At 42.3% G+C, this 27672-nt stretch overlaps 1 protein-coding gene across 1 annotated transcript in view; it reads left to right on the top strand.

Moving 5' to 3' along the window:
- Positions 1–8014: 8014 nt before the first annotated feature.
- THADA (THADA armadillo repeat containing) overlaps positions 8015–27672 on the top strand; it is a gene marked incomplete at its 5' end in the record, with an annotated part of 160269 nt that continues 140611 nt past the window's right edge. Inside the window, 20 exons of the mRNA XM_084260975.1 lie at positions 8015–8090; positions 9522–9616; positions 10009–10139; positions 10898–11046; positions 11196–11228; positions 12086–12138; positions 13058–13244; positions 13910–14004; positions 14290–14510; positions 15352–16043; positions 16651–16802; positions 16947–17102; positions 19588–19710; positions 20549–20672; positions 22128–22276; positions 22933–23143; positions 24466–24601; positions 24932–25068; positions 25476–25634; positions 26842–26999. Of these exons, the coding sequence (XP_084117101.1) occupies positions 8015–8090; positions 9522–9616; positions 10009–10139; positions 10898–11046; positions 11196–11228; positions 12086–12138; positions 13058–13244; positions 13910–14004; positions 14290–14510; positions 15352–16043; positions 16651–16802; positions 16947–17102; positions 19588–19710; positions 20549–20672; positions 22128–22276; positions 22933–23143; positions 24466–24601; positions 24932–25068; positions 25476–25634; positions 26842–26999 (3237 nt within the window). The remainder of the gene's footprint in view (positions 8091–9521; positions 9617–10008; positions 10140–10897; positions 11047–11195; positions 11229–12085; positions 12139–13057; positions 13245–13909; positions 14005–14289; positions 14511–15351; positions 16044–16650; positions 16803–16946; positions 17103–19587; positions 19711–20548; positions 20673–22127; positions 22277–22932; positions 23144–24465; positions 24602–24931; positions 25069–25475; positions 25635–26841; positions 27000–27672) is intronic.

The raw sequence follows: 27672 nt of genomic DNA on the forward strand, positions 1-27672 counted from the left end.
GCCCCGCCGGGACAGAGCCGGGAGCTGGAGCCGGCCCGGGCGCTGCCGCCCGCCCGCCGCGGCCCCGCTCGCGAAGGGAGGGAAAGGGGCAATGAAAGGGAAGTCAAACCTGGCCGGCCGTGGCTCGCCGCACTGCCGCGCCGGGCGCCGTCCGGGCTGTGGGCGCACGGGGCCGCGGCTGCCCGCGCCTGCCCGCGCCCCTCGGCGCCCGCCCCACCATCCCGGCGGCGAGCGGCGCGGGCGCCTGAGCGACGGCCGCGACGGCCACTGAGGAGCGGGGGGCCGCCCCCGGCGGGGCGCCCGGGCGGGGCCTGCTCGGCTCGGCGGCGGCTCGGGGAACCGCTCGTCGCCGGGGGGCCCCTTTCCCGGGACGCGGGCGGGCGTTGCGGGCCGGTCTGGCCGACCTCGGCGCCGTGCCGAGCGGGTCGGCTCCCCGGGGCCTCTGCCCCGTCGCTTCTTCCGCAGACGAGCGCTAGTTGCGGGCCGCCGCCTCAGCCGCGAGTGCCGACCCCGACGGGGTGCCGGGGTGGGAGCTTTCGGCGGAGGGAGGATGGAGACTGGCTGGAGCCGCCGAGAAGCCGTCCCGAACCGCCGCACGGCTTGGGCTGCGTGGGGAAGGCTGGCGGGAGCCTGGCGGTTAGGGTGGGTGCGGGACGGGACCGGGCGCACGCCGAGCCTGGCCTCCCTCTGCTCCCCTGCTCGGAAGGGACCTTTGCCCCCTGCCCCAGCCCAGATTTTAAGTTCCTCTGTGAATGAGGAATTCTTCCTCCGACTTTGTGTGAATTTCAGAAGGGAGGGCAAAGCCCGGGAGAAGCATCCGCTTGTCCTGAAGTGCGTTCGCACCAGCATCGGTGCTTACAGCGATTTAAACGTCACCTTTTGTGGGAAGGTCATTCGTCAGGTGTAAACGGAAGGGTTGGAACAGTGCAGTCAGCGGGCAGTGCTGGGACTGTGACGGGACGCGCGGGTCTCGCAGAGATAACGTGTCCCATAGGGAGTGACACACCTGGTGTTTTAGCACTAGACGGGGTGACACACCTGGTGTTTTAGCACTAGACGGGGGCAGCAGCAGGTGCACGTGCTGGTGAGTCACGCTGGCAGCAGGGTCTTCGTCCCCTTTGACCAAAAAGAGCTGTGGGTATGTCTCTGGCAACCAGCCATCCAAGTCTCTTCAACAAGACTTTGCTACTTAGAAAAGTATTTGTAAAAAGCAGTTGGTACGTTGCTCGTCTGACACATACAGAGGTTCTCCTCATACACACGCTGACTTGGACTGAGTCTTCGGGAGATTGCATTTTGTTTGGGTGATGATTTGGGCAGGCAAAATGTTTTACAGACTCTTCTGGCACATAAAAAAACCACACGTTGTTCTCATGGTGTTTATTTCTAATGTAGGTGTGCAGAGTTGTCACGTGCAAATTGCTCTTTCACAATCATCTCTGAGTCAGTGAAAGTGTAATTTTTTTTTTGTTTGTTTGGAAAAAAAAGGAGGCCATCTTAAAAACTCAAATATTCCCCATCTGGTTATACACAGAATTTAATTTTTTCCTATTCAGTTCAGTAAAGCTTCCAATTTTCCACTCGCAGTGACCTTAAAGTATCCAACTTCACTGAAATGGCTTCATTTGCTAGTGCTTCTAAGTGTGTCATGTATTTTTAAGCACCACTGAAAAACATGGTTGCTAGTATAACAAGAAGTGAACTTTTTTCTACCTGGTATCTCCTGCCTGGAGTGTTCAAGCTACACTAAACCCAAATCAATTGAAAATATTGTTTTAGATTAAAAAAAAAAAAAAGCTCAAAGAATAAAAGTCATAATTTGGTTCCCAACAAATACAATGCAAAATTATTTAGCATTGGAGTCTAATGAAAACTTTGGCCATATTGTTTCCTTGACTAATGACGTGTTCTCTCTAGATAGACCCAAGATTGTGATGAGCATTTGAATTCAGAGCGTATTGAGCTGAGGAAAAGCGAAGGCAGCGGGAATGGCAGGCTTGGACTGCAAGGCAGCGAGCAAAGCCCATTCCCTAAATGAGTGTTTCTTCCTGTTTGTTTTGTGGCTTGACATTTTCCTTGGCCTCAGACAGCAAAAATGCTCTGCAGTCACGTGGCTCTCTATACGATAGGTAAAGAGAAATTAAAATACTCTGGGAGAAGGAATAGGGATATTCAGGACTTTCTCTGAACTGTCCTTATCTGTAAAGATGTGGCTGGAATCTGTGTTGGGTTCTTGCAGGGAGTGAAATCACCGCTAGAACAACTGGGATGCATAAAACAAAATACAACTTTGTTTTGTTGTTGGAATGCAAGGGGGGAAAGGCAAAGACATGAGGTAGGCATGGAAATCTCTGGTATGTGCAAAGCACAGTCTCAGAGTGATGCTTCTTCTGCCTGTTGTCACTGATGGAAGTTACATACAAGCAATGATAAAGCTGAGGTGGACTCTTGCAAATGCATGGAGAAAATGTGAAAAATAACAATTCTGTGCAGTATGCTGCAGCGGCAAACTGCGAGGCTGGGTGTTTGCACCTTGGGATGATCATCTCTGGTAGCTGGCTCCCTGCTGAGGTAAGCCAATGTTAAACCACCAGCCAAGAAATATTTGTCTCTTGAAGAACTGAGTGTGGATTGAAGATGTGCACGTTGTATGTTTTTTACAGTCCATAACTGACTTTAATGCAAGAACCTAAGTTCTAAGTTTCTGGTTGTATTATTAATAACCTCATTTGTTGTGAAGTATTATGAAGACTATTGCAAAACATCTAGTTTAGAGCATGGAAGGCAAAGAATGCCACTAGCTCCATTTCAGAGATGATAAAGTCAAACCTCAAACTAGGATGTAAAATTTGAGAGTCTATGAGACTTTTCTGAGTACATGGAATGTGACTTTGATGTGCTGGATCAGAAATTTAACCCCTGTCATGACAGATGGAGGATCTTCTGGTTCTCTCTCTCACAGAGAAATACCACAACCATGTAAGTTTAGGTATTTTTGAGTGGTATGTCTACAATTGGAAAATATATTCCAGATGTCTCATGATTCCAGGACCTTAGATTAGACTGTCTCTTCTGTAGGTTCATTTCTGTGTGGATTCTTTGAAAAGATGATATGTAGATGACACTTGGGATAGAAAAAAGTTCCCGAAATGCTGTTTATACTAGTTGCAATTACAAAGCTGTAATAGGAAGAAATAGACTGTGTTCAGATACTGTTCAGATTAGTTAAAAACGTATCAGTTGATCTTTGTGGACAAGGAAAAACTTTACAGGTTTGGTTTAAGTGGAGGAGGGGAAGAGAGAAAGATCATTCTGGTTCAATTCATGTTCTTACCATGACATGGCTTAAAATTTTGCTTATTGAAGGCTATGGCTTGTCTCTCAGAGAAAAATGACGTCTTGCCTAAATAGTCCTAGGTATTTGTGCTGTGGTACTTCTGAATGGAGAAATCTATGGTCACTTCACTTACTAATACAAGCTTTTTCTACATTAAAAAACCACCGCGGATTATGAGAAGGTCCCTGGCTTCCCTTTACAAACCCAACTTCTTTTTAATTGTTTGGCGCCACGGAGCGGTGAAGTTCTGTATCGCTCTAAATCATCGGATCCTGAGTTCAAATCATAAGCTCACCATATCCCTCTGAAAGAATATTAAAATATAAGATACTCTACTTGCTGGATACAGGTGTAGATAAAGAACACTACAATTTACAGCTTAGACATTACGAAGTTTCCAGCAGTATGGGTTAGAGTATTTCCTTTGAGAGGGAATTGCACCGGTGGATGTTGATTCTTGAAAACTGTACAGTCTGTGAACATAAGTCAAGCACTTAAAAAAACCCTTCTGATGAATTACAGAGCCATGCTCAGACATCACGAAAGAGGTGGCTGTACCTGGTCAGCCCAGGGGCCATCTAGCCTGGCACCCAGTCGTCCTCAGCCAGTGCCCAGGAAAATGTCGTTTCTGTTGAGTAATGTCCCAGTCATTGGTTACTTTGTGGTTCAGGGACTTTGAGAGCCAGAAATTTCGTGTTTTGAAACTTCTGCTGTTTGGTCTTGGTTTTTCTCCTGTGATTTTGACCATCTGCTTTTGAACAAATGTAATTTTCAGGATCCAAAATGTCTGAGGACAATGTGCTTCACAGTTTAAATAATTAATTTTGTTTTGGACCTGCTACCTGCTTGTTTCGTTTAATAGCCCTTTATTTTTGTAGAGACAGTGAAAAATTATTTTAGCCATTTCTTTTGTATTCAATGTCAGTAGTTTTTCTTTGAGAGTGCAGACAGTGGCTTCACAGCGAAGCCCCTCTCTACCTTTGGCCATCCTTCTTACCCTGCCTCAAACCTTTGGCAGTCCTACTACCTTCATTTTGTGCAGGGGTGAACACTGCATATAGAGTTCAAAGGGTATATGTATTTGTACAGCAAAGTAGGGATGCTTTCTAGTTTGGTTTTTATTCTCTCCCTAGCAATTTCTAACACTGCTGTTGCTTTTTTTGGTCTCTGCAAGATCTTTGACACGCAGCAGAGCACAGCGGAGCCATGACACCAGCAGCACAGGGATCTGTTGCTCCTTTCCAGCAGAATAGAAATTATGAAATTATGACTTACCTGTTCTGGGTAGTTAAGCCTAATAACCCATGCCTGGTGAGCTGCTCAGATTGAGCTTGTTGTAAATATGTTCTCTGGGTTACTGGGAATGTGGCGCTCCTGGGGAGCAGAGCAATTAAAGTGTGTGGGTCTTGCCTTGCTTGGGTTTAATTTCTTGAGAAGATGCTTTGCTTTGCATTGTATGATGAAGTGTGGATTCTTCCAGTGTTACCTGAGAGCTGTCTGGCATTGATGCTTCCTTGAACTGAAAAAAAAGTTGGGGAAAAAAAAAAGGTCTTTTTGGAAAGCAGGAAGTTGCTGGAAAGTCATCCCTAGTTGGACAGAAAATGAGCTGTATGAGAATAGCTGCAACCCTGGAAAGGGTTCTCCTGAAATTGGGGAACCTGGAGGAAGAGGACTGTGTTGAATGTGAAACGGGCAGATATTGAGCACAAGGAACCGGGGACTTGGCTTGTTGGAGGCTTTGCTTACAGGAAATGCCAATATCTTCTCTGATGTAGCTGGAAGGTTACATCGCGTAGGAGCATTCAGTCTCCCTTCAAGCTGGAGAAAGCCCAGCGTTTTAAGTAGGTCACTGCGACGCATGATGTGCCAAGTAAATGGTGCTAGTTGCACAGGAACAGCCGAACACAAAACACAGGGCAAATCAACCGACAGAGAAATAAGTTATTTTCCTTGTGTTTGGATATGGTTAAACCTTCTCTCAGTTCCTTTGTCTGTTATCGTGTCGGAAGTCAGAGGGCACTGTGAAGCGTCAGTGTTAAAGTACAATCCAGAACTCTGTTCAAAGTCCTGAGCAGACTCTCATGGACTCTGGCTGCTTTGGATTGCTAAGAAAATCACTGTTGTCAAGTGCCAAGGAATGTTTTTTTTTATTATTTTATTTTCCTCATTTTCGTTACCTAAAACTTCCTTGTTCTTAAATCTTAACAGAACCATGACTACTATGTTGATCTGGCATTTTACAATAAACCCTTTTGCAGTAACCATTCTTGCAATGAGTGCACGATTGCCCCTTTTGCTGGGTACAACTCACAGAGGTGGGAAAGACCATCCCCATCTTGTAGTTTGTTGCTTGTAAATTACATACTTGTTACCTGATATTCATATGGGATCTGGAAGGATTGAGGAAGGCACAGGATGCAGGTGTTGGAAACTTTCTTTAAAAACTAGCTAAAAGGAAAATGTTTATATGTAATAAATTAAGGGTTTTTTCCTAATTATTTTACAGTTTAAGAAGGTGCTGCCATAAAGGATGGAGAGGTACAGTTAAGAGGAAACAAACGGAGGGTGCTTTTCAAATGAAGTTAATTGGATTTTTGCAAAGCGTTTATTCAAACCTCTTTCTGCTCCTTGGGGTGTGTGTGTGTGTGTGTGTGTGTGTGTGTGTAAAAAGGGTGAAGGGAGGAGAAACTTGTGACTAGAGCAGCTTCATTCGCGTTGGATGCTTTCCTGGGCTTTGGTGCTTCTGGCTCCAAGTGTCGCCGGCTCTTGGAGGGACGCGGGCCAGCCCCTGCGCCGGGCAAGGGCACACTCCGAGAGGGGCAGCGTCCCTTCAAAGCTGCTGAGGGGGCTCGGGGACTGAGCGTGGTTGCCCGGGAAGAAACACGAGCGCTTCCGATCGCGAGATACAGCAGGGTTACCGCCGGTTTTTCCCAAGGTTAAGGGCAGGTTTTACAACAAGGAAAGCGAGCCGCGCCTTGCAAAGGCCAGCGCCTTTCATGCCGGTTTACGTTCACGTATTTTCCAAAGGAGCCCGGCTACCCGCTGCGGCCGAGGCAGCCGTAGCGCGGCGCCGTCCAGCGGCGAACAGCGCCCGCTGTGGGCGGGAGCCTGGGCGGGCGCCGGGAGGCACCTGTTGGGGCCCCCCGGGAGCATCAGGTCGGTCGGTCCCGGCGTGGGGCGGTGCCAGGCCCTGTTGCAGGGGGACGGGCCGGGGGCGGGGAGCACCCTGGGTGCGGCCCCCGCGCCCTGCTTGGCGGCGGGCGGCTCCGGCTCTCTCCCGGCGGCACGTGGTGCTGGTGGGGAGGCGGAGACCGGGAGGGGAAGCGGAGGTCGTGGGTGAGTCTCCCCTGGGGTAACGGGCGGGCAGGGTCCTCTCGGCGTTTCCCTTCTCTGTTCTCTCTCTCCGTACCTCTGTGGCGCTGCCGCTCCCCAGGCCACGCTGCGCACCGGGCCGGTGCTGCCGCCGGGTTAGGGGAGGGGCCTCGGGGACCGCGCTTGAGCCGGCGGCGGGTGCGGCCTGGCCTGGCCTGGGGGCCCGGGAACGCGCTGGGAGCCGCTGTGGGCCGCGGGTTAATTTGGGCCGTCCCGGTCGGTCGGGGAGAGCGTGAAGCGTTTGCAAGGCGGCGGGGCCCGGCCGCATCCTCCTCTGAGGCGCTGGAAGCCGGGCTCTTCCCGAGCCTGCCGGAAGGCTGGCTGGCTGTCAGGGCTGTCGTGGTGGCTACCCAGCCTTGGGCACCGGCACGCTGGTGAGTGCCGCCGTGTGGTGCCCGCGGCCTGGGGAAGATGGCTGCAGCCACCTCTTCTGAGAAGAAAATAACAGATGTATATAAATACGAGGAGGGAGGGTGCAGAGAAGATGGAGCCAGGCTCTTTCCAGCGGTGTGCAGGACAGGAGGCCAGGGGAGCGGACTGAAACACAGGAGGGTTCCCCCCAAGCATCAGGAAGCTCCACATGCGGTGTGAGGGTGCCCAGCTCATCCGAGAGGCCGCGGAGTTCCCACCCGTAGCGACGTGGTCTTAGGTAACGTGGCTCCAGGTGACTTAGCTTGAGCAGAGAGTGGGACCAGAAGACCTCCGAGGCCCTTCCCTGCCTCAGCTATGCTGTGGCAACAAACTCATCAATCAATGAAACTGTAACGCACATTAAATTGCCACTACCTTAAAGAAGAAAAACAACTTGCAGTTTGTAACACCCATACCCAGTGCAGAACTGGTTGATTTGTTTTAAAGAAACAAAAGTACTTCACTGTGCAGTTCATACTCTACATTAAGGCAAGTTAAATGAGTTTTGAACAGTAAAAGGGAGAATCTGAAGTTTTGTGGTGTAATTCCCAGGCATCTAAGTGATATTTTCAAACTGTGATCCAGGGGTGTGCATCAGACTAACATAGTAAGTGTAGTAAAAACTCCAGTGAGGCATTTTGTCATTCATCCAGCAAGGCCTGAAATCCCTTTTTGTGTCATCCATTTTGTGCCTTGAAGTCCCCATGAATTTTGGGCAAAATACTTGAAATGATTGAAGCTGATAAAAGAAACAGTGCTATTATCTTGAAAATAAACACCCAGATAATGCAATGTTAGTTCATAGGAAGTGTCTGTAATTATGCTTTTAAAACAATGTGGCCTGTTTTTTAAAAATTTTTTTTTCTTTTTTGAGCAGGTCTCTATCAGCTAAAAATGGTTTTAAAGAAGAAAAAAGAAATCCAGGTAGATGCTTTCCTTCTTGATCATCAGCAGCTTGAAAAACTTAAAAGTAAGTTAGCTTTTTTCCTGAGTTAATGTGTCATTTCTTCTTGGTAGAAGAATCCATTTGAGTAGCTACTGAAATTGACATGCTGCTTTTTTTTCTTGCTGTGTTTTGTTTCTGTTCATTTTGTGTTGTGGGTTTTGTGTGTGTTTGTATTTTCTTTTTTGTTTGAGATTTTTTTGTTGTTTATCTTGTAATGACAGTGACTTCTTACCTTGACAGAGTTAAAAAGAATCATTTAGAGCATGATGGCTTTGGTTTGAAAGCTCTTTGCCTTGTTTTTGTCACGGTGAAGGTGGTAGAAAGTCCTGCTTCTGATCATACTTCCAGGCCTTTAATTCTGGCTACGTGAAGTGGTGTTCTTGGTGTGTGGGATAGCACAGAGTTTCAAAGATTCAAAGTTTCAAAGATAATTGTCATTGGAAGGGATCTCTGGAGATCATCTTGAGTGTATTTTCCCAGTCTTTGTATTTTCTGTAGTTAAATTGATTTAAAGGTATTGTTCAAATGCTCTCTTATTTTGCAGTGGGGTTTTTTTGCTTATTTATTTGATGAGATGAAATTTATTTGATGAGATAAACTTCCCGTGATCTTTTATTTAAAAAAACAAACTCAAAACTGAGCAATATGAAATTTGCACACTAAAGTTACTGTGAAGTGCTCTTTCTGCTTAGGACTGGTGAGGCCACAACTGGAGCGTGGTTTCCAGTTCTGGGCTCCCCAGTACAAGAGAGATGTGAACATGCTGGAGAGAGTCTAGCATCGTGCCACTGAGACGCTAAAGAGCCCATTGCATATCCCTGATAAGGAAAGGCTGTGAGAGCTGGGAATAGTCAGCCAGGTGAAGAGGCGGCTTGGGGGAATCTTACCAATGTCTAAAAATACCTGAAGGGAGGGCATAGAGAAGACAGGAGCCAGGCTTTTTTTCTGTGGTGAGTGGTGATGGGACAAGAGGCCACGGGCACAAACTAAATCACAGAAGTTTCCCTCTGAATATCAGGAAACACTTCTGTTTAATGTGAGGGTGACTGAGCATTGGTACAGGTGTCCCAGAGAAGTTGGGGAGTCCTTGGAGGTGTTCAGAAGCCATCTGGCTGTGGTCCTGGGCAGCCTGTGCCAGGTAACTATTTGAGAGTCAGGTTGGACCAGATGACCTCCAGAGGCCACTTCTGACTCCAGCCATGCTGTGAGTTTGTGAACCTGGTCTCCCTACTTGAAGATAGGCTTACTGTTATGCTGCAGTGAAACAGGGTTGTGTTTTTTTTCGCATTTGTTAGAAGAAAAGAAAAAAAATCAGTGTTAAGGTGTTGTAAGGTGACTTAAAGGATTACTGGAACACGAAGAATTGTAAGAAGTAGTGATTTCTTATAAACTCTGTATTGTTTATACTGCCTGTTATTATTCATTTATAAAAAGAGACTCTTCTTCTACCTGCAGGGTTTTCAAAGGCTGAAGAACAAAACCTGGCATCTCTTCTTCTGCACTGTGCACAGCTGAGCAATGGCATCCAGCAGATCCAGTGTATTAAACAAGTAAGGCTTTGCTGTTGTTACTCTGGGTTTTGGTAACTGACACTGTCATGTGCACTGTGAGCGGGAAATAGAGTTCTAGAAGAAACTCTACAATGTTTTAAATATTCCTGGAAACACATAAAAAGCAGTTCTTACTGCTGCACCAGCATTAGGTAGAATTGTAGGTCTTGTACTTAAAGGATGGAAGGCAAGTGATACCACGTTTTCTGTGTTGTATGTATATATTTTTGATACCAGAGGAGTTCTTGGAACTTTATTTTATCACATCCTGTTGAGTTTCAGGTGTAGAATAGAGAACAGTTTTGTACCATATGCTTGGATGAGAGGAGATTCTGCCTCTGCTAATGATGAGGGTATGTCCATAGAGTTACCATGTGTTCTGTTGTTTATAGATTATGCCATTGGTAAAGAAGATGGATCAAAACTCTGCATGTGATCCCATGGTTAAAGCTTGTTTGGATATTTTGGGAGAGACGTATTTTGCACTGGGTGTGAAGAATCCATTGAAAAAAGTATTAGCAAGGTAAAAAATTGAACAGTAAGCTTTTTTTTTAATTTTTTTAATGCTCTCTTTATGTAGGAGTCCCTAATTTGTCATGCACCACAAGTTGCTGTAGTTAAGTTACTGAAAATGTGTGGCACTAATATGTGAATATGTACAGGTTTTCTTGCTTTGTTCAAAATCTTAATTATAAACAATACAATATGTCATATATATAAATAACTTCAAAGTGAAGTATTATTTTGATTCATAACTAGAAAGACAGCGTAGCTGCAATTAGCACTTTGAATTTTAAAATTCAACATTAGAGTAGAAATTTAAAATACTTCTGTTAAAAAAAGAAAACTCATCTTTGACAATGTAAAGAGAAGGCTCTTCAGAGGAATCATAACTAAACTGTGGTTTCTTTTGCCTGTTTTCATTGCAACTAAATTTTTCTGTTACAAAATTACCCTTGTATTTCTTCGGCAAATTCCTTACAGCCTTAACATTTTTAAGAAGCAATGGTTAATGTTCCATTTCTATACCTGAAAGTGTTCGTTGTCCTGCTGAGAGATGCAGGGCTTCCATCCTGTATTTGGTTGCATGTTACAGCTTTACCCCCACCCCTTTGACAGGTTTTCTAGCTGCAAAATTAGAAAGTGTATATTTATTTTCAAACCAATAATTTTTTGTGCATGAAGAAACATCTATCTGTTACTGGAGCTTTAGAGTTACTCAAGTGGATATTTAACACCCTATCATGAGCTAACTGGTGGTGCTGTTTCTCCCTGTTGCAGTTCACTGAACACTCTTCCTGAGCAGCTCACGGCGTTCGCTGTAGAGAGCTTTGCATGCTGCCTGAGGGAAGAACTGCAAACCACAGATGTGTATTTGTACAGAAGAGTACTGGACAACCTTGCTTCCTGTATGGAGGATTTCTCCTTAGGTACGATGGCACTGGACATTCTGTTTCAACTTGCTCGGTGTTGGTTTTGCAACTTGGTGTGGCACTAAAAGTAGCATTTACATCTTTATGTAGAACAGGTCATATTGGCTAGCATTCACTCATTAAAATGTATTTTCTTTCTCTTCTAGGTAGAGCAAGCATTAAGAACCTGTTTGAAGAAGGTAAGGTTATATTTGTAGCAGGATAGATTTCACTGTAGATAGTGGTAGAAGGGTTTAGTATGAAGAAGTGGCATGAGGTAGTCATAAAGATCCATCAAGTTTGATTTCTTCTTGGTTAATTTTTAAGAACTAGTACCCCCTCACATGGTGCTTTTTTTGTCAAAGACTTCCCCTTTTGTACCTTTAATTTCCAGGGGTCAATCCTGCTTTATTATGCAGCCCTAGATAAAAATCTGAAGGTACTAGTGAATGGTTCTTAAAGGATGGTGGGAGTTGATGCTACTTTATGTGAAGTATTCCCTGTCCTTTGGTTCATGATGAAGTTGGAAGCCTGGGCTGTAATGTCTGGTCTTGACTATAGCAAGCCCAGGCCTGTTGCAGCAAGTTTTGTTTGCCAGTGATTTGGCAGAAGTATAATCTGTTGGTAGCATGGCATGGATTGATACACTGTGCCCTCAGTACGGAGATCAAGTTCACAGCTTCCTGTAGATGTTTTATTGCTGCTGTCTTTTCACTCTTGGTAGTTTCAGCTTTTCACTGAGAAACCAGAACTCTCGATACCTCACAGGATTAGGCCAAGTGGGTTGGAAACTCTTGAGTTATAAAGCAGCTTGAGATTTTACTTTAGCCTGGCATCTTTGGATCTGCACTGTAATTTCTGTGTAACTTGTTTTGTGGAGTGGAAGAAGCAGTGCTGTATGGATAGCCAGTGCTGTATGGATAGCTGTATGGATAGCCGTTCATCGCGCGTGGGTATGGGGTGGGTGTGTGTGGGGGTGTGGGGGGGTGTGTGTGTGCTTTGCTGGAAGTCTTCTGTTCTCTTTTAAATAAATTCATACCATAATTATTTTCACTAGTTCTTCGGTTTCTGCAGAAGTCGCTGCTTGACATACAGGAAGAAAACAGGCAAGTGAATTCAATATAAGCTGTATTTTACCTGTTTTTATTTCACTCTGGCATGGTTTGGAGTATCACTTTGATAGCGGTACATTGATGGAAGATGGGAATGCCATTTTAGTGATAGATATTTTAAATAAAAATAGCTCCTGATGAGTTTCTTTTGTGACAATGTGAAGATATAAAATAGGAGAGGAAAGGAAGAAAATTAAAGGCGGCAGTCTGTTAGAGCTACTGCTTTTAAGGGAGGCCCTTGAATTGTGGTTTTGCTACCTCAGTTGTGTCTGAACACTGTAATGAATAGGTGTACTTACTAAAATTCAGGTAGACCCATACTTTTCCACTTTCTTGAGTGTTTAGTTTGGCACTGATACTTTTTGTGCGTCACAGCAGTCATCATTTAATATCTTGACATTGTTCAGTGTTGCATAAAGTGAAGCCTCTTCACTGTGGTCTCTCATCACATGCCCAGAGGAGAAGAGTGCTTAGTGGAGTGTTTTGTACACTGAAAGTTTACACGTTGTCTGTCTCCGGGTTAGAAGACAGTCGAATCATATAAATACACGTTTGCATGGAAGAGCTGTTTGAAAAACAAGAAGGGAGCAGCACTGTGTTTTGTTGGGCTTTCTGGAAAGTTTCTGGGAAACTTTCAGGCAGAATCAAATGAGTGGAAGTATGTCACAGGAACCAGTAGAATCTGTAGTAGAACTTTTCATTATGTGTATTAACTTCATTTTTTAAAACACTCCCCTTGAGCCTGCTTCCTGACCAGATACATTAACTACAGGAGAACAGCTCAGTAGATTTTTTTTTTTTTTTTTTTTACTGTTATTTCTGTCTGAAGTCAGGAGAATATTGTTTTCTAGGGCTGGTGAAGAATCGTTTTAATTTCCTTTTTGTGTGCACTTTTGTCTCTTTTCGTGCCCAGAAAGAACCATGGAAACCGTATTGTTCAGACTCAGTTGATGCACGATTTACTGATAGCCATTAAAGTTTCAATGATGCTTGTACAGAAATTACAAGAAAATATCCAGGGAAGTCTTTGGAAATGCCAGGAGTCTTTTGTTTGGCAAAGTATGTGTAGTTTACTGAACAGCTCCACAAACTACCTAATGGATGGTAAGTTTCGTGACATTCAAACTCAAATCTTTTTATCGTCAGTCTTGTTGTTTTTATAGGTACAAGTTGTGTTTACTGCAACTTGGTTTAGCTTGAATGGAAATTGCACTGCTGACATTAATGGGAGTGGGAGCAGTACTAGGTCTTTCGGTGAACTATGGTTTGTAGATTATAATTTTGGAGTATACAGTTTAACTTGTCCTACTACAAAAAAGGCAAGGTAAACACTATTCCTAATAATTTAGAAATTAACAAATACTTTGAGACTCACCGTATGTCTGTGCCTACCAAAATTTTACGTACCTGTATGAATTGTGCTGTTGGAACTATTTATCGGTGCACTATATCTAATTGTGGTTATTTTTTATATAGGTGTTTTTATATGGTAGAATCTAACATAAATGTCCTTAGGCTCTACCACAGCCCTCCTGTTCTGACTGGGCAGTTCTGTATTTTCTGTCTGTTAAAACAAATTAATAGCTTCCTATTATACTAGAGTAATAAGTTCATTAATACTTCCTATCTGGGTGGGCACTACAGATTAGTGATTGTGCATGTACAAGTAGTTCAGGGAAGTTCAATACCTTGCTTATAATTCTGGTGCATAGCTCTAGCACGCAATGTTTGCTGCAATCTAATGTGAAATACCTTTCTTGGCTGTATAGAAACTCTCCTGCAAACTGTTCAGACTACTTCAGGACTGGCCGTCATTCTATTTATTAAAGCTATGTATGAGCCAGTTGAAGAGTTACCTTCCTTGGTAAGTGTATTTCTTCCCTAAAGACTGTGAAATGTCACAGTGTTGTTTTTCATTGCTACAAGTGTTGTTCAGAGGCTTTGGTCAAATGGGTAGCGGGACCTGCCAACCTCTATATCATCCATCAGTCTCTTGCTGGAGGATCTTTTATCCTCTCCTTGCTATATGAAATAGTGAGACAAGGTTTCTGCATTTGAGAAAAACAATATACGAGAAATCTCTGTTATGGACAGAACAGTTTTCCTTCTGTGCTGCCATACTGTACTGGGTCTTATTTTGCTGTCACAGGTCAGTGACTTGCTTCTTGGGTCGATGGAACACGCAGGCGTGCCAGCGTGGTTTGTGAGTAACTGTGGGACTCTGTGTACGGGAGAACTCCCCGACTCGGCCCTTCTCTTCCTGTGCCACGGAGCACTGGCCATGCTGGAATGGAAGAATGGCAGCATGGGTGAAAACGGAGAGAAGCTGTTACTAGATATCGTGTCGGTCTTGTTGTCTTTGAGTTCAGAGTAAGCCTGTGGTTTGGTTTGTATTGTTTCTTGTTTGGGGGAAGGGGGTGGATCTTTTTACTTGTATTCTTGCATGGCTCATATGGTCCTGGTGGACTAACTTCAGGTCACCTTTTAAAATATGTTCAGAATAACTCTAAGTTTGAAAAATTTTATGTTTTGATATGTGGGGTTAGTTTACCAACTACCTGATACAACAGAACATGTCGATGGATAAATTTTACTTTCAGGATATCATCTCCTATGCTATTAAAAGTACAGGAGAAAACCAAGCATGCCAGTGAGTGTAATACTTGAAGTAAGAAGAGTTTGTTGGGTTTCTTTCTTTGCTTGCAAGCATTGACTGCTTGCATCTAACAGACTACTAGCATTCTTGGATAGAATATTAAGACGTGTTCAGTTCAACCTTTGTTCCTGCCCTAGAGGTCAGTCCTGTGATTTTTGGTTTTGCACACTGGTTCTCTGTTTTTATGCCTTTTCGTGGCAATGAAAAATACTCCATGTGTTTTCAAGAAGCAAGCTGTAACATGATGCTGCTCAGATATAAATGTGTGGATATTCATTTTAATTTCTGTTTTTAAAATAGCAAGTCAGGTTCCTTTTCCCCATATTGAGGGGTTTTAGCTGTGGCCAGGTAACAGCATGTCAGATGACCGAGCATATGCTTTGCAACATCCCATTCCTCACCACCTTTTTGCGTCGGTGCCTTCTCTTCAATGAATGCTTAGTCCCTCATTACCAGTTTTTGTGTGAGGTAAACTACTGAGAAGAGTAATTATTTTAAAGGAATTTAAGTAAGCTATGCAAATAATGAACTACTTATGTTTATTCTTCTTAAAAGGTTAAAAGAATCCAGTATGGCAACGTCTTTGTCTAGAGTTCTTGCTATTTGGACTAGTTCAGCAATAGCTGCGCTCGCTTCAGGTTCCCCGGATCTAAAAATCAAACTTAATGGGAACTCAGACATAATTGGGAAGCTGCTGGAATACATTTACACACACTGGGAGCACCCTCTTGATGCTGTTAGACACCAAACCAAATTGATATTCAAGAATCTTCTTCAGATACACCGAGCCACCATTGCTGGATCCAGTGAAAAATCAGACCCATTCTTTGCAAGGCTGGTAAAGCGTTTGCTAGGCTTGGAATGGCATGTGAAAGGGAAATACGCTTCTCTTGGCTGTCTTGTGGAGTGTGTGGGCACTGAAAATATACTACAGTTGGACAGAACAATTCCCGTACAAATCTTGGATGTGATGAGTGATCAGTCCCTTGCACCCTATGCTAGTGACCTTTTGGAAACCATGTTTACAAATCACAAAGCCCATTTTACTTTGAGTTTTCAAGAAAGTACCTGGATTGACAAGTGGCATGACATCTGGGTTTCTCCTCTTCTAGTAATACTGTGTGAAGGGAACCATGACCAAACTACTTACATAATAGATTACTATTTACCAAAATTGCTCAAATGTAGCCCTGACAGTCTGACCTACATGATTAGAATTCTTCAGGCTTCTGCAGGTGCTAATCTAGGTAAGAAAATACTGTATTTGTAATTATGATACTTAAAAAAACCTAATCTCAGAAATGTGATTTTTCTGATCTATTAGAATAAATTTGGAAGAAAGTTTCCAGATGGTTATTATTGGTGATAGTATCACAAGGTGGAATTCTTAATAATCGTAAGTGTGACTTCCTGCTGTGAGCAAAAAAGTCAATATTCTAACTGTGGGTTTCTTGCTGTTCTCTTTACATAGAAAAGTTTGTTACATATCAGTATTTTTTTCTCCTGTTTTTCTGTTCCACTGTATTTCTTACACAGTCATGTCCAGTAACATGGTTTTACAGACTGCTTTTTGTAGCAAATATGTGGATTTATGATTCTTTGGCAGTTTTTGACATAATTGAGTGTCATTCTTAAATAAGGGCTTGTGGGCCCTTAAAAAGCCCTTTTATTGTATGACTTGTTCAAGATGAAGCTTTTTGGGCACGGGGTGATTTAGAGCTGGTTTAATCTATGAAAGGGGTTTATGGAGTGAAAACTAAAAGGGGAGTAGGGGCCATGTGCTGGAAGAATTGATAAGCACAGCAACTAGTATGTTGCTTTCGTTAATCTGTTACTGGGTTTCATTTTCTTCAGGCTCTGGCAGTACTAGAGGAGCTCTTGGAGCATTGATGGCATGCCTAAGAACAGCCAGGGCTCATGGACACCTGGAACTTTCAAATATCATGAGCAGTGGTCTTGTATCCACTGAATGTATAAAACAGGGTCTAGTTCATCAGCACAATCAGGTAAGGGGACAATGGGGGTTTTTGTGTTTTTTAAGTTAGAAGAATTGCTTAGATCCTAAACAGTGTGTTGGCATTGTTTTAAAACAAAGGTGTCATCATAGGTGCCTGTAAGTCTTTTGTAGTTAACATCTAAATATCTTTCAGGTTTGCATTGATGCTCTAGGTTTACTTTGTGAAACCCATCGTAGCACGGAAATTGTGTCTATGGAAGAAATGCAACTAACCCAGTTTTTCATGATGTACAACTTGAGCAGCCAGTCTCCTTCAGTAAGGCAGCAGATATGCTCTTTATTGAGAAAGGTAATTCCAAATGATAAATGTCTGTTGTGCCTATTAATTTACATAAATAACATTTAAATAAAACAGTTCTGCCGTGTATTTTAGGAAGTTGCTCATCTTTTAAGTGTAGAAGGTGTAGGACCAGATCTGTGTTGTATGTATTACCCACCTGAGTGGTGGTAAGTCATTGCAGGCAAGGATGGCTTAAACAAGGAAACTGAGAGGCACAGTAACTTGATCACGAACAGCAGTGAGTGTTACTTAACCTTCTGGCATGCGCGTGCTTTCCCAGTAGCAAAGCAGTGTGCCTTGGAGTAAGCAATGAACCTTCTCTTGCACCAGGCACGTTCAGGTGATCTGTGACCTCAGGAAAATTCATGGTCATAGAATCACAGAATAACCTGAGTTGGAAGGGACACACAAGGGTCATCAAGTCCACACAGGGCCAGCCAAGTCAGAGCATGGGATTGAGTGCATCGTCCAGATGCTTCTTGAACTTGGTCAAGCTCGGTGCTGTGCCCACTTCCCTGGCAGCCCCTTCCCGTGCCCGACCACCCTCTCAGTAAAGAATCACAGAATTACAAGGTTGGAAATGACCTTTAAGATTGAGTCCAACCATTCCTGTCCTGTGTTAAACCATATCCCTAAGTACCTGATCTACCCTTTTTTAAACACATCCAGGGATGGTGACTCAAGCACCTCCCACGGCAGCCTGTTCCAGGCCCTGACAACTTTTTTTAGTGGAAAACCTCTTCCTAACATCCAGCCTAAACCTCCCCTGTCTTAGCTTCATACCGTTCCTTTGGGTTCTGTCAGTGGTCACCAAAGAGAGGAGATCGGTGCCTGCCCCTTCACTCCCCTTCGTCAGGAAGCCGCAGACCACAATGAGGTTTCCCTTCAGCTTCCTCTTCTCTAGGCTGAACAAACCAAGGGACTTCAGCCTCTCCTTGTAAGACCCTTCATCCTCGTTGCCCCCCTCTAGACAGTCTCCAATAGTTTTATGTCCCCCTTACACAGTTTTGGGTGCCACAGTGCACACAGTACTTGAGGTGAGGCCGCACCACCACAGTATAGAGTGGGACAATCACCTCCCTGGCCCAGCTGGCAATGCCATACTTGATACACCCCAGGATACAGTTGGCCCTCCTGGCTCCCTGGGCACACTGCTGGCTCATGTTTAATTTGCTGTTGACCAAGACACCCAAATCCCTCTCAGCATGGTTGGCCTCCACCATCTGATCCCCCAGTCTGTATGTGCAGCCAGGGTTACCCCTTCCCAGGTGCAGAATCCAGCACTTGCCCTTGTTAAACTTTATGCTGTTGGTGATTGCTCAGCTCTCTAATCTGTCCAGGTCTCTCTGCAAAGCTGCTTCATCCTCGGTGGAGTCAACAGCTCTTCACAATTTGGGGTCCCTTGTTCTTCCTCAGCAACCTGCATTGGAAGACAAGGTAGAGGATTGTTAAGGGGACATGTTTCTGGTTCAACATCTCAGCTCACTTCCCCAGTGATATCCAGAGCATGAGTGTTCTCTGGCAGGGAATATCCCTTTGGCCAGCCTGGGTCAGCTGTCCTGGCTGTGCTCTCCCAGCTTCTTGTGCAGCTGGCAGGGTGTGAGGAGCTGAAAAGTCCTTAATTTAGTGTAGGCACTTGAACTGCCTAGCAACAGCTAAAAAAATCAGTGTGTTGTCGACATTGTTCTCATGCTAAATGCAAAACAGGGCTGTACCAGCTGCTAGAAAGAAAAATAAGTCTGTGTCACCTGAAACCAGGACACGTGGCTGTGCTGTTACAGTCTGCAGGGACTGAGCATGTCAACGTGGTGGAAGTTCCCAATGTTATATGTATATCGTGTATGGATAAGATGGGGAAACCATGTATGTATAAAGAACGTTTTGAAAGATGTTAATGGCAAAAGAAAGCAGCATGGAAGGCAAAAATAATTAATTTGAGATGGGGGAGAGATGAGGGAATAGGTTTGGCAGAAACAAAAGAGCAGAAGGCCATCTCTTTCCATTCTCGCTTGGTGCAGAGTTAGGAATATGAGATGGAAAAAGTTTGTTAGAGGGAGTGTAATAAGAAAGGAAATAATACCAGTGGGTAATAAAAGAGCTGGGGGAAAGCACTCCTGAGGTGAGTCAACCTCTTTAAGTGACACTGAAGCTATAAAAATTATATACATTAATTGAGCTTTTTTTTTTATTGAGGTACATACGTGCCACAGAAAATTGGGAGGTGGGAGGGGGAGACTAGGAAGAAATTTAAGGAGGAAGATGGAAGAAGGTGTTTGGAAGGGCGGGGGGAAGGTTGGCTACAAGATACATGGGGGAACAAAAAAACCTTGGTTTTGGAGTGGACAGAGAAGGATCTGGATCTGTGTCACAATGTATCGAAATTTTTTAAAAATTATTATCAATATGATCTGGAAAACAACCTTAAAATCCCCCTTTCCCTTATTTAACTGTCCATGATTCTTGCCTTACCTATGCTTTGCTTTTGTTTTAAAAGTTATTTTGTAGGATACAAGAGAGCTCCCAGGTGCTTTATAAATTGGAGCAAAATAAAACCAAGCAAGATCTACTTGAAAGCTCAACTGAGAGGCATCCTTCGGGGATTTTGCAGCAATATAAAGTAAGTTAGACTGCTAGAGAAACAGATAGAAGAGGTGAGAGAGTTTTTTTGAAAGATAGTTGTTTTTGAGAACACCTCTGGGTGCATTAGTCTGTGTCTTTGCTAGGAAATAATATAATGTATTATGAAGAAACCCATGAAGTGCTGAGGACCTTGTCCACTCTGTATGCACCTACGTGAGTTTCACTAAATATACTGTTGTCTCATGAACTGAGTACCCATAGGTATTTAGAGGGCCTCTTTAAAGTGAATTTTGTCCAAAAGCAATAACTGACATACCCTCACTCTAAACTGAAAACTTAAGGTGGAGTCCTGTCAGCTGGTGGCAGGTTAGGAGCAAATTTTAAAAGATGTTGCATTATTTGGGCTTGAAATATCAATCCCTTGAGTTTCAACCTTGTTTGAGTTCTCCAGAGCCTTTGGTGGGAGAATGAATGACAGAGCTTCATTATGAAGACATCTATATGAAGATTTCTTGTGTATTTGTCCTTTTCTGCTGTCAGAAGAGTCACGTAATCAATTTCATTGTATTGAACTGTGTCTTGTCTTGAAATCTGCATTACTTGCTCAGCTAATTTTGAAGGCTTTGATACAATGGCCATCTTTTTGTGGGAGTGGGAAGGGAAACTTTTTAAAAAAAAAACAACCCCAAACCTAACAAGGAAACAAGAAATTTGTCAGTACTGCCAAGGTAGTCCTCCCATTGTTCCAAAATTAAGTATAAGGTCATAATTTTGTGGGTAACAGGTACAACAGAGCATCCTGAATTCAGTTACTTAGACTTCTGTTTGCAGGGCAGGAAGCAAACTGTCTTAAAATCTCTCTCACGATTTTTCAGGTTTTCATGTCATCTGTATGTGACAGGCTTTTTGAGGCACTCTTTCCTGGCTCATCACACCCCACCAGATTTTCTGCACTAAGTATTTTAGGATCAATAGCAGAAATATTCTACGTTCCAAAAGGTGAGACCCCTGATTTGTGGGCTGTAGGGATGGGAGGTATTGAAGAAGACTCTTCTCTGCCAGCTAGTTATTTTCTGGGAAATTAAAATGGTATTCTTTGTCCTTAATTTCTGTGGTACTTCTGGTGTTGCTTTAATTTTACCTGAAGGAAGGATAGTAAGTTTTATTGGAAAATGGAATGTTGAAGTAAAACTAAATACTTCTTGCCTGTTGAATACATTCCATAAATTGGGCTTTTCTTGCATAGCTCATTTTTTAGCAAGGTCTTTCCATGAATCTTTGTTATTATGAAGGAAACTTTTGGATTATATTCAATATAATTGAGAACTTTATCCCCCTTTCCTGTTCTACCTTCTTGAGAATATGTCATTTAAAATGTTGAGACCATAAGAACCCTTGACTGAAAAGGCTTGCAGATCATCATGGTATTATTACACTAAATAAGGAGCACTTCAATTGTGCTGTTTATGATATGCTGATGTTATTTTAAATTTTCTTTGCAATGTTATGACAACCCTAAGTCAAGAAGTATTAGTTAGCAAGACCATCAATATTCCCAGGCTCTAAATCTTGTTTCTGGATCCATATGGCCAACATAAAGTGTTTGCAGACTGAAATTGTAAGTGGTTTTTTTTTTAAGAAATGAGACACAGAAGATAAAAGTTGATTTTTGAGAGAGAATAACAAAATGCCTTCTTGGTAGATTTGGTAGATCTGTTATCAGGGGTTTGGAGAAGTCCTGAACACTTTAATTTTATTGGCACGAGTTTGTGGTATGTTACTGCTGTTTTTTGGGGGAGGGAGGGTGTCTAGCAGAAAGTTGTATTGAGAGTTGTTTGTAATAGTAGCTTTAGGATTTTAGAAGCCTGATGTTACTTCTGTCAAGGAGATTTAACTGCTGTTGTGTTCTGCGCTGGAATGCTTGCTTACATCTTCACATTTCTGGCTTCTTTACAGTATCAGGACACTCTCCAGAAGTCATGACTTCTGTAAATCTAAATTAAAAGTAAAAAAATTACAGTGGAAACCATTACAGGGAATTATTCCCATGACAAAAAGAACCCCAAAACCCGATGAAGTTTTAAACCTTTTTTTGAGAGGAATAATTTTCTAATATTCCATGCTTCCAGGAAAAGAATTTTTAAGCAAAACTAAAATAAAGGTTCTTTTCAATGCTGAATTTAATGTGAGTAAATGGGATTCTGGTTTTGGTAATAAGTTACTTTCTGTATTATTGAGAGTAATTTATTGGATATGGTAACTTCTTTTTCTCCCCAACAATAAACATGGCATTTGAAGACCGGTTAAAAGAAGTAATATTTAAATAATGCTTTAGGTAAAATATTATTTTACTGCTCTCTTTAGTATAGCTAAGCAAAACATTAGAATACAGTCCTTATTCTTGAATGAAAGAATTACAGCAAGACTGTGTAAGGCATTGCTTTCTTTGAACAGGCCAGACACAGGTTTTTCAGCTGGATCAGGAGATTGATTCTGCTCGTGTCCAAACTTTGATCCAGTGTTTTGCCAGTACGTTTGAGGAAGTAAAAGTTCTGGCATTTGGACTTCTGATGAAACTACGTGAGGTTGCATTTAATTTACAGGTATGTAATTAAACATAGTTTAAAGGGAATAATTCCCTGAAAGGTGAATGTGCTGTATTTATAGGTACTTAGGTGGGGCACAATGCATGATTCCTGAAAATTAGAAGTCAGTCCCAGTTGCTTGCAGTAGTGTTCATCGCTAGCATCTTCCGAGTATTTTTACATAGCTTCTGCCCTTTCCTAAGGAGGCTTGGTTCACCACTGGATGAAGGACTTTGGGAGGTGCAGTGGATATGACTGTGAACTGTCAAGAGGCTAATGCAAGCTCCTTGCTTAGCTGTCACTTCCCTTTGGAGACAATTGAGGCATTTTGACTTGGTTATTCGTGTATTTTTAAGAAATTCAACCGTTTCCGTTTTGTTCTGATTGGTCTCAGACTTCATTATCTCATTGTCTTTTTGATTTCTCCCAAATTTTGCCCTTTGACACAGTATTGATTTTTCTATTAGTTACTGTGTGTCACTGTCTCTTTACCAAATACATGCAGCTGCATGTTTTGAATATAAGGTGATCAGTGTACAAAATAAGTGTCTCTTAAGAAGTATGTGGCAGCAAAACTTACTGAAAAACAGGTTCTTAGAGACCAGGGTGCTTGGTAGTCTAATCAATATAGACACTCAGTAAAATGGGCAATATATATATATTTTTTTTTTCAGGATTCCAAAAGCCTAGATCTCCTATTCCAAGCAGCAATGGATCTTAGCACAAGTACCAAGCCGTATGATTGCGTCACAGCTTCCTATTTGCTGAACTTTTTAGTACATCATAAAGAACTGCAGCGTATTTGTTTAGGAAAATGGGTTGAGCACAGCCCCCAGATGGATGAAAGCACTTCAGTATGTCCAGTGGAGAAGAATACTTTAACAGGTAAGCTTTTGGGGAAATGAACCCCTGTGGGTTTTGTGTTGCTTGAATCCGTACTGCTTTTCCTGAAGGCTTTTGGCAAAAGGCATAATGAGTAAGAGGTGCTTATTTCTGATAAGATTTTAAGTATATTTTGTTTTGCTGTTAAGAAGCCAGGTGCCTTAGTAGGATCTTAGTCTAGTCCTGTTCATGTTGAGGCTATCATATATTCTTAGAAGATGGCTTTTGTTGTCATTTTGATCAGAGGGAAAGCGACAGTGTGGTAGCCAGGTGAAGCTGTGCTCATAAAACACAGGGAAGGAGTCTCTCCTTCCTCTCAGAGCTTGCTTGCCAAGAGCAAAGGCAGCCATAGCTGGTCTCTGTCATGTTCCAGTGATTGTTATTTGCAGTGCTGCCACTTGGAGCTCTGTTACTTTGACCTGTTTTTTCTTTGTCCTGCATGTGCATTTTTGCAGTAATTATGCTTAATTCATATGTGGAATATTTTTCTTTGGTTCAATGCCTCTGGATAAAAGTAGAGAGTCTAGGTCTTGGCAGATTTGGCAAATTCATTAGATAGACTTCTTCCACCTTTTGTAACTTGCAATACAACTTAAATCTTTAAATTCCTTATTATATAATTTGTAGTCAGCTCGTTGTATACTTTTTTGGTGCCATTATTGGCTTCTCTACAGATGCCTATTAATACTTTCTTCATAGGCAGTGAAATCATAATTTTGAGACTTGGTTGTGGTTGCCATACATGAAGTAAATGCATGGGTAACTTCATGTGTCGTTGTTACAGAGTATCTCCTGTTAGTTATCCCTAATTCCTTATGTGGGTCTGTAATTCATTCCAGTTCTGACAGTGAGATGGTGCATCATGTAAATAGAAATAAAATAGGCATGTGCATCCTTGCAAGATGGGCAGCTTCTTTAGTGGCTACTGTAAGGTTCAAATGCTTAACTGTAAACTTCCACTCTTTAGTGTTCTGCTGAACTGCTTGTTGTATTAACCTGGTTCTGAGGGTGAAGTCTGAATTTTAGTTTGTGGTAGGTAACTTCTCTTGGCTTCATCATGAGCTGTGGGATTGTCCCCGAGTATAGGATCTGGGCTGTGATTTACACAGCTATTCTTTGATTAGGATAGATTGACTAAACTGACTATAACAAATATTGCTGGAGTTTAGGTGACTGAAATAAACAATTTTTATTTAAATAACAAAAGAATTAGAAGTCTTAAGTAGATTGCTGTATAAGTAGTATTTATTTCTATTTCTTTAAAGCAGATGTTTCTTAGGAAAAAAAATATGTATAATGCAAATCTGTGCATTTTAAATCTTTAGTTATCAAGCTTTTGTTGGTGAGTGTTGAAGAAGAAATACTTCAAGCTGAGAAGTCTCTGCTTCAAGCAGCAGCATCATTCCCAATGTATGGGAGAGTACATTGTATAACAGGGGCTTTGCAGCAATTACCTTTTAAGTAAGTAAAACATACTGCTAAGTAATAAGTCGTAACCGTGTATTCAAGGACAGTGGAAGAGCTGCTCAGGAGAACATAAAAGCATACTGTGCTATTTGTAATGATTCTAGTACCTGTGGCTTTCAGGACTCTTACCAGCTACTGCACTGTTTAGCTGGCTGTTGGGTACCTCCTTTATATGTGTTAAACTCAGTCTTAGGGCTTGTCATACTGCACCCTATTTATAGTTTGTAGTGTTTGTAATTTCACGTTTTTAAGTACAGAATAATTTTTAATCCCTATGCTGTGTTGTTTTCTGTTTGTGATTTTTTTTTTCTTTTTTTTTTAAAGTAACTTGACATTGGTAGCTGAATGGAAGGAAATGGTGGCCAGGCTCATTCTGATGTCATACAAGCTCTCTGCTGTAGTATCACCAGTAGTGCAGAGCTCATCACCAGAGGGTCTTATTCCAATGGATAGTGATTCAGGTAAACAAGCAAACAAACAGGTCCCCCAAAGAATTCTGTTAAAATCTTAAGCTTGTGAAGTTCTGTTTGTTTTACAGCGCTTCAGAACTAGAGCTAGCACTCCTCCCTTTCGATTTCTCATTTTATGTCACCATTTTAAACCACTCTCTCAACTTCTGATAGAGGTTGCCTTGACTTCTGTGCTAAAAAAAAAATAATTGCAGATTGTGTTGCTGTATGTGTTTCAAAACTTGACTGTAAAGTCCAGTTTTCTTTCTTAAACCTCGTAATCATCATAGTTTTATATTTGTTTTTTACTGCAAATAGCTTTCTTCTGTACTTGCATACCCAAAATGAATTAAATTTGTATCAGTTTTGCGTTTTACTTCTAGTTCCTATCTTAAATATTCCTCTTGTTCACTGTGTAGAAAGCGCCAGTCGTCTGCAGATGATTCTGCATGAGATACAACCACAGGACACGAATGATTATTTTATTCAAGCAAAAATTTTGAAGGAACACTGCAAAGTAGAGTCTGAAAAGCTCACTGACCACAGGCCAATGGAAAGTATTTGCAGAGAAATGAGAGGTAAGCCCGGTGCTGTATTGGTAATTAAATCAAGATATGCTTTATAGAGCAGGCATTTTACGTGGGGGATCAGAATTGGAAGTTAGCTGCTCCGTGTAATGTTTCAGTTCGCCAGTAAATCTGTCAGAAGGTAGTTTATTCATGGGCATGGTTTTAAAGACTGATTCACTGTGTTTCTGGAAGATTGTGGTTAATCTCTCTTAAAGCACAAGTGAAAATGAGTTGTTTTGATACTGGCCTAGACTCTATTGCCTTAACTGCACGGGCCAGGTAATCTTTAAGGCCTGTTCTGTCAAGCAGCGCTTTTAAGGCATTTCTTGTTGAAAGGCATTGGCATGATTTCCTTTCCCAGTGCACACAAGGCTAGTGGGGACTGCCTTCATCCAATGAAACTTGTTGCATGAAATTGCATAAGCCAAAGGCTCTCTTTGAAAGGTTTCAGGGGTACAATGTTGGATAGTACTTGTCTGCTGGGGTGAATAGCAGCTGTGAAATTGAGCCTTACAGCGATAAAGAAGGTGTGAACTTCGGTATACACAGGGTATGCCGGAATACATTTATACAAGATCTGTACGGTTTTACATTTAATGGTTTATGCAAGGTTTTTAAATCTCAAATGCTGGAACTTTCCTCCTCGCTTTTTTTTTTTCCCGTGTTTAAAGTAGTTTTGGTTGGGCCCTACCCTACCTTACATAGGTTTTGTTTGGCGGGGGTCAGGCTGTAGCTATCTATGTTACCGTGGCGCAGTGGCCACCAGGTGGGGATGTTGCCTTAAGAACGGGATGATGTCCCTGCCTCTCTCTGTGGGGCACCTGTGTTAAAAGCCAAGGAACGGACCGTCAGCGGTGGGTTCATGATTGACGGTGCAGTTTGCTGGGGCCTGCCTCCCAAGGCGGAGGTGTTAGCGTACCTCAGTGCATAGGTGAATACGAATTGTGACCCAAAGACCTCTAGTCCTTAAAACAGCGGTTTCCTGGTGGAATGGTACCCTGCTGCCTTTTCCAAGTGCAGTGAAGTACAGTGAGCAGGGGGGACTGGAAGCAATTAGGATCAGCAGAGCTGAATGATTTTTGGGTTAACAAGCTTAGATTTTATTTTTTTTTCCTTAGCTGTGTTAAAAATATTGGACTAAATGAAATTTAAATAACAAGTCCGTGTCTGAAAACCTTGAGTTACACTATTGCATTTGTTGGTTTTTATTTTTAAGGTAAAGAGAGGCAAACATGTGATGTCACAGCCCAAATGGTTCTTGTATGTTGCTGGAGAAGCATGAAGGAAGTATCTCTGCTCCTAGGGACACTGTGTAAACTTTTACCTTCACAGGCCGCATGTGAACCTTCAGAAGGGCTGATTACTGTACAACAGGTAGGGAGGTACTTCTTACACACCCTTCGCTTTCAATCAGGGCATGAAGGCAGTTTTCAGAAGACTTCTTTTCTTAAATGCACATTCTCTATGGGATAAGTATTTTTTACTGCTATGTACTCGAAGTTTTCTTGCTTTATTATACTTGGCTAACAGTCTACTTTCTGATAAAGTGGTATTCAGAAGGCATAACTGTAGTAGTAACAGATACATGAAGAAACTAGACATAGTTAACAAACTCAAGGAATACTCGTTCTAATTGTATTAGGTGATTTATAAGGTGTATGCTGTGTTCAGGAAGCCAGTGTGCCCCCCTCTCCTTACGTATATGCCTTTGTATGTACTAAGAATTAATGGAGTTGCTAAAAATCTTCTAAACCGAGCTAAATTCAAAGTGTCTTTTGTTTCACTTTGAACCCTGGATATTGGGATTTTGCTTAAAACTCTTAATTAATTGAACTTCATAATAAATTTCGAAAGTCAAACATGCTGACTAGTCATGGTTTTGTCCTGTGTAGGAGACTGAATTACAAATAATTTATATGTAATGTGACTTTTTTTATCCTCCTTTTTAATTTTTTTTAATTTTTATTTAAGAGATCAGAAATCTTAATATGCCATCTGGGTCTCTTGTAGAATGTTGAGTGTGGTGTTTACAAGAAATTAGATTACC

The sequence above is a fragment of the Gallinula chloropus genome (assembly GCF_964237585.1).
Source record: "Gallinula chloropus genome assembly, chromosome: 3".
Taxonomy (NCBI): Eukaryota; Metazoa; Chordata; class Aves; order Gruiformes; family Rallidae; genus Gallinula; species Gallinula chloropus.